The sequence below is a fragment of the Punctularia strigosozonata genome (genome assembly GCF_000264995.1).
Source record: "Punctularia strigosozonata HHB-11173 SS5 unplaced genomic scaffold PUNSTscaffold_17, whole genome shotgun sequence".
NCBI classification, from domain to species: Eukaryota; Fungi; Basidiomycota; class Agaricomycetes; order Corticiales; family Punctulariaceae; genus Punctularia; species Punctularia strigosozonata.
In genome coordinates, this window is record NW_006767449.1 from 567,493 (window position 1) to 573,492 (window position 6,000).

Consider the following 6,000-nt stretch of genomic DNA (forward strand, 5'->3'; position numbering starts at 1 on the left):
GATTGCATTGTGGACACAATCAGAGACAAGGCCACCGTAAATATGTGGCCCTCGGCAATGCAACGTCGCCAGGCCTATAAAGGAGCGCGAGTTTGTCTCTCTCGTTTGCTACTGCATCCTCCAACATCCCAGCTACGAACATGGCATCCGAACCATACCTCGCTCCGGAACGGCCGGAACTTCTCGAGAGTCCTGACTACTTCCGCAACAAAGAGTTACTTCTTCGGAAATGGAACCGTGCCTACCTGCGCTCTTGTGTGGCAGGCTTCCCGGATGTGACGTTCACATCGGATTCGCCCAAATGGTCCATCTACCGCAGTGGTGAATTTCGAAGGCTTCGTGCTGATCCGACTCCAGGTGAGTAAAGCCCGGGCCCAGAAGCAGCCAGATTTCTGACAACCTGTTACGTTTCAGTGGAAACCCGAGTTCCTGTTCTAGCCAAGGTTGAGCAGATCACGGTTGAAGGTCGGGACATAATGACAATCACCCAGATCGCGAAGCCTGCCCGAATAAGCGTGCGTGCAACCCTCCTCTATTTCCTACCAGAGTCTCAACAACCCCATAGGTCAATGACAGGTCGTTGAAGCTCAATCTCCCGTTTCCGCTATCAGAAAACGCCATTGTACTCATTGACGGTCTAAGTGCGCGACTGTCGCTGAAACCGTGATTGGTGGCTCATAAGTATCGGTCCATCTATCAGGATATATGTATCGCAGTCTTGACAAGATTGAGGCCCCATCGCACGCCCCTCTATACGGCATCATTGAGTCGCAAATGAAGAATGGAAATCAAGGGGGTCAGCAGTAGCACTTCCGAATTGTGGTCCTTGCTTACCGTCCTTCCAGTGGTTGCGCGCGCAGCGATCCGGGTTGGCCAGGGAGCGAGCATGTCTTGCGCCGTGGCAGTCAAACACGTTACCGTGGGACGCGCTGACGTAGACCGGGCCGCCATGCAGCTGAGCGTGTGGAAGAGCTTTAGCCACCCGAACATAACCCCTTTTGTGCACTGGTATGCCGAAGGGAACCAAGGGGTCGAAGAAAAGCAGGGCATCAAAGCGTTCATACAAATTTGTCAGTACATTGATTTTAACGTGTTGATCCGGGCTCTGCGGCTAACAGTATAGAAGGTGTGGTCACGCCCGTAGCGCCGCAAGGTGATCTGCACCAGTATATCCAAAGACACGGATCGCTTTGTAAGTTGTGATATAGGTGCAGAAGTCATTATCCCTAACAATGAATCGTCCATAGACCCAGAGTTCGCTCGCCTCGTCGTGAAGCAGATCATCGATGGCCTCGAGGTAAATTTCTCGCGCAATCCGATGCAGGGGCTAAATCGATTTCTATAGTACATACATTGCAGAGGCGTATTCCATCGCGATGTCAATCCCGCGGTGCGTTGGTAGTCCTTGTCGCTTCTGTTCATACCGTCTCATGCTAATACCATACAGAACGTTCTTGTATTCGGCAACACTCCCGAGGCGATAACGGTTAAGTTATGCGACTTCAGCAACTCGGTCCTTAAGCCGAAAGACGACGAGCGTCGATATGTACGAGCGTTCATCATATAATGGCACCGCGAGCTAACTCTTCCTACAGCCCCAGACAGGAACCGCTGCTTGGGCTCCACCAGAAGTATTGAATAATCACTATAACGCGTCCAGCGAGGCGTTCGGGGTCGGAGCGATCCTGTTCTATGTGTCAGTATACACCCGCATCATCGAAATCTTCGGAACATGACGATCTCTAGGCTGTTCGCTAAGGAACCGTTCAAGATCCCGCAATCCCATGCTCGTGCCACTTTCGAGCAACAAATTTGGGCCAGGAAGTCGCGGATTGACAAAGTCAATATGGAAGATATCAAGGAACCTGGCAATCCTCATTCGGGTAATCCTTTCTCGTCTATGGTCCGAGGTTGCGGGCGCTGACGTATATATCTAGCTGAGGAGTTGTTGAGAGGCTTACTGAAGGAGTCCTACGCAGAGCGCACGACCCTGGTGTCTGCACGGAATGACCCATGGATGATCAACAATCGACTTCTGGACATGCTCTCCTACAATGACCCCCTGGTTGCAAACCTCCTCTCGCAACAGAACGTCGAAACAGAGCAGGTCTCGATGGAGAACTCCTCTGTGTCAGATGTCGAGTCCTACCAATCGACGGAACGGGATCACGTTTCTGACAATATCAGCAATCGGAGCGGCGACGCGGACGATAACGAGCCCGACTCGTATCAATCGACGGAACGCGATGCTTCCGGCAACAGCGACGAGGACCACAGTGAGGCCAAGGAGAACGACGCCAACGACCAAACTCTCGTCCCCGAGGAAGCTAACGCTGACCGTTATCGCGGACGTCATTACCACGGGGAGTGCAACATCCCTGGCAATCTGGTGGTCAGCGGAAACCTCGTCGTTCGAGGCGACGTCCTTGTCACTGGCAACGTTAAGTTGAACGGCGACATGGACGTGGTGGGCGATGTGGACGTGCAGGGCAAGTTGGACGTGGGCCAAGACGTGATCGTCGACGGCGAAGCGATCATGAAGAGCAGCGTGGACGTTCGCGGTCGCATGAGGGTGCGCGGCGTCGATGTTCCGAACGACAGTGTACCAGGAAATGCGAGCGAGAGGGGAAGCAGCGCCGACGCCGAGGGCGAAACCGATTACGACGCTGAAAGCGACGGCGGCGCGGCCATCGATGAGGCTGGTCAAGATCGCCCCTGGACTCGCTCCGTTACCCCCCAGTCCGACCTTTCCCGCGATGCGACACCTTGGTCCGGCGACGGCGTCGCCGCTCCGGTCCCGGATTGGGGATATGTGCACGACGCACTGGCTGCCCGTAGCCAGGTTCCCAAGGCGGAGGTGGACGTTCGGAGCGAGGGCACCATCGTCGCTGGTCCGTCCGGTTTGCCACAAGACCCGTTGTCGCATGTTCCGCCTGTGCCTGTCGCGACGGACGTCGATATGGACGAGCGGCCGGCGCGTCCGGGACAGGATATGGATGCATCCAGGGCCGACGTCTCTCCGATCACAGGGGTAGCGGGCCTCGCCACGTCTCCCGCAGACAAGCCTCCCCGACGTTCTGCACGTCAGGCAGCTCATGCTCAGGCGGTTGGGAACGATGCGGCCGAAGACTCGGAGGGCGAGACGGCCGGTACCGATAACAAGCGAAGCAAGTCGACGCGCCCTGGTGCATACAAGAAATTTAAGACCGGGAAGGAGTGACATACATCTCAATGATAGCCGGACGGAAGACTCGTCTCCTTTTCTCTCTATCTCTCTCTTTTTCCTCTTCCTATAAACTGGACACACGGACTTGTCCAACACTCCTTCACACGAATGAAGACGACCGTTCATGTATCTGGTATACGATATGGCTCTGATCCAAATCAAATCCGTGTTGTCCACCCAATGAATGAGTCTGGCAGAGGCCTCACGGGGGCGTTGAGAACAGGTGAAATTCAACTGCCCAGTTTTCATGCATTGAGGATCCGGTTCAGGTTGACAACCAAACATGCATGATATTCTCGGTATACCTGCAGCCTTGCTCGAGTTTGTCGTGCTGAACACTGATTTGTCTGTCTTGTCCTTTCCCGCTGCGCTGAGTGTCGTTCGTGAGCGTCAGAGGGGAGAACGTGGCGGTGCACTGCCGGAAACAGCAAGCATGTGATTGGCTGGCGGGTCTCTCCGGTCTCCTCCCCCCCTTGGACCTCCGCACTCGCTCAGTTGATATTCCTGTATCCTCGTTCCCCTCTTCTCTTGGCCTAACTCTCCAGTACTTGTCGGGTAGCCTGAGGAAATACGCATCATGTCCGCGGGCTTGATCCAGAAGACGTTCGCGCGCAACGCGCACATCAACAACGCCTTGGCGCGCGCGGCTGTTAGGAGGGTCGCTGCTGCTCATGGATTGCAATGTGCGTCTAACCCGGCGCTTGGCTCACTGCGAACGCTCTGACACAAAAATCTCGCTTGCTCGGGCGGTGCACGATACGATCTGGTTGGACGTCGAACATTCAGCACGACGAAACGCGGCCTCCAGCAGCACTGAATATGTCCCTGGTGGACGTGAGTTCAATCCACCCTCAATACGAAACAAACTTGAACCTTGATGCGTTGTAGCCATCATCCGGGGCACCGTGAACGATGGCCTCCCCTTCCCTCCGCCTTCCAAGACCCACGGCTCATACCACTGGTATGTTTGTTGGTCGATCGGACCTCATGCGCATGCGGTTTCTGATAACCGTCGATTATAATAGGGCTTTTGAGCGCTTGCTCTCTGCCGGCCTCGTCCCACTGACGGTCGCCGCTTTCGTCGTTTCGCCGACTCAGTACCCCCTCCTCGACGGCATCCTCGGCGTCTCACTCGTCATGCACTCTCACATTGGCGTAAGTCACGATTCGCTCCTTCCAACCTCCCAATGTCTCTTTCTACCGTGTCCATCACGGGGTACCGGGTGATTTGGGAGTGCAGAGCACTGACGCTGGTCGCTCATGTTAGTTCGACTCCATCGTGGTGGACTACCTCCACCCGCGCAAGTTCCCCAAGCTTGGGCCGCTCGTGTCATGGACCCTCCGCGCAACGACCGTTGGTGTCCTGGTCGGCGTTTACCAGTTCAACACCAACGACATTGGTGAGCCGCCTCCTTCCCATGTGAGAACCCAACTGACGTTTGTGCACAGGCCTTACCGAGCTGATCGCCAAGGTCTGGCACGCGTGAACCTGAGCCCATGGGCTGAGCCGGGGATCTCGGCAACGCAGAGGGCAGGGTAAAGGATCTTGAGTGCAAGCTCGCACGTAGAGCGAGCAACTCTTTCGGCGCCGCTTGTGGCCTCATAGACATCGCATGTACGTTGTGGTGAAATATCAGCTGTGTTTCGGACGACTCCCATTTTGGCTGGGACGGGCGTTGCTAAGGGCTTCGCAAGCATCAGTTGAAACTAGGCTAGCTCCTCCTACGGGTGGCGCGGTTCGCTCTCGCGACGGGCAACTGCGAGCCATACAATGGCCATTCCGCACCTCTGCCAGACGCTTCATCGGATCGGATGGACAACACGGATTTGATTTGGATGACCCATCGTATACCAGATACATGAACGGTCGTCATAAGTTTTGTGAAGGAGTGTTGGACAATTCCGCGTATCCAGTTTATAAAAAGAGGAAAGAGAGAGAGAGAGAGAGAGAGAGAGAGAGAGAGAGAGAGAAGGAAACGAGCGTTCCGTCCGGCTATCATTGAGATGTATGTCACTCCTTCCCGGTCTTAAATTTCTTGTATGCACCAGGGCGCGTCGACTTGCTTCGCTTGTTATCGGTACCGGCCGTCTCGCCCTCCGAGTCTTCGGCCGCATCGTTCCCAACCGCCTCGCCTCGTTGGGCACGAGCTGCCTGACGTGTAGAACGTCGGGGAGCCTTGTCTGCGGGCGACGTGACGAGGCCCGCTACCCCAGAGACGTCGGCCCTGGATGCATCCATATCCTGTCCCGGACGCGCCGGCCGCTCGTCCATATCGACGTCCGTCGCGACAGGCACAGGCGGAACATGCGACAACGGGTCTTGTGGCAAACCGGACGGACCAGCGACGATGGTGCCCTCGCTCCGAACGTCCACCTCCGCTTCAGAAACCTGGCTACGGGCAGCCAGCGCGTCATGCACATATCCCCAATCCGGGACAGGAACGGCGACGCCGTCGCCAGGCCAAACTGTCGCATCGCGGGAAAGGTCGGATTGGGGGGTAACGGAGCGAGTCCAGGGGCGATCTTGACCAGCCTCATCGATGGCCGCGCCGCCGTCGCTTTCAGCGTCGTAATCAGTTTCGCCCTCGGCGTCGGCGCTGCTTCCCCTCTCGCTCGCCGTTCTTGCTACAATGCCGTTCGGAACATCGACGCCGCGCACCCTCATGCGACCGCGAACGTCCACGCTGCTCTTCATGATCGCTTCGCCGTCGACGATCACGTCTTGGCCCACGTCCAACTTGCCCTGCACGTCCACATCGCCCACCACGTCCATG

At 56.3% G+C, this 6,000-nt stretch overlaps 2 protein-coding genes across 2 annotated transcripts; both read left to right on the top strand.

Annotated features, from left to right (window-relative positions):
* The first annotated feature begins 2,069 nt into the window (after positions 1–2,069).
* On the top strand, positions 2,070–3,401 carry PUNSTDRAFT_55558 (uncharacterized protein). The gene is given in 2 exon segments (XM_007388292.1): positions 2,070–3,266; positions 3,284–3,401. 1 exon segment carries the CDS (start codon positions 2,114–2,116, stop codon positions 3,218–3,220), a length of 1,107 nt encoding a protein of 368 aa, XP_007388354.1. The 5' UTR covers positions 2,070–2,113; the 3' UTR covers positions 3,221–3,266; positions 3,284–3,401.
* Positions 3,402–3,897: 496 nt separating this feature from the next.
* On the top strand, positions 3,898–4,713 carry PUNSTDRAFT_76292 (uncharacterized protein; the record flags this gene model as incomplete). Its single annotated transcript, XM_007388293.1, has 5 exons — positions 3,898–4,060; positions 4,115–4,187; positions 4,252–4,381; positions 4,494–4,626; positions 4,676–4,713. The coding sequence occupies 5 exons, from the start codon at positions 3,898–3,900 to the stop codon at positions 4,711–4,713; spliced, it is 537 nt and encodes a 178-aa protein (XP_007388355.1).
* Positions 4,714–6,000: the final 1,287 nt, after the last annotated feature.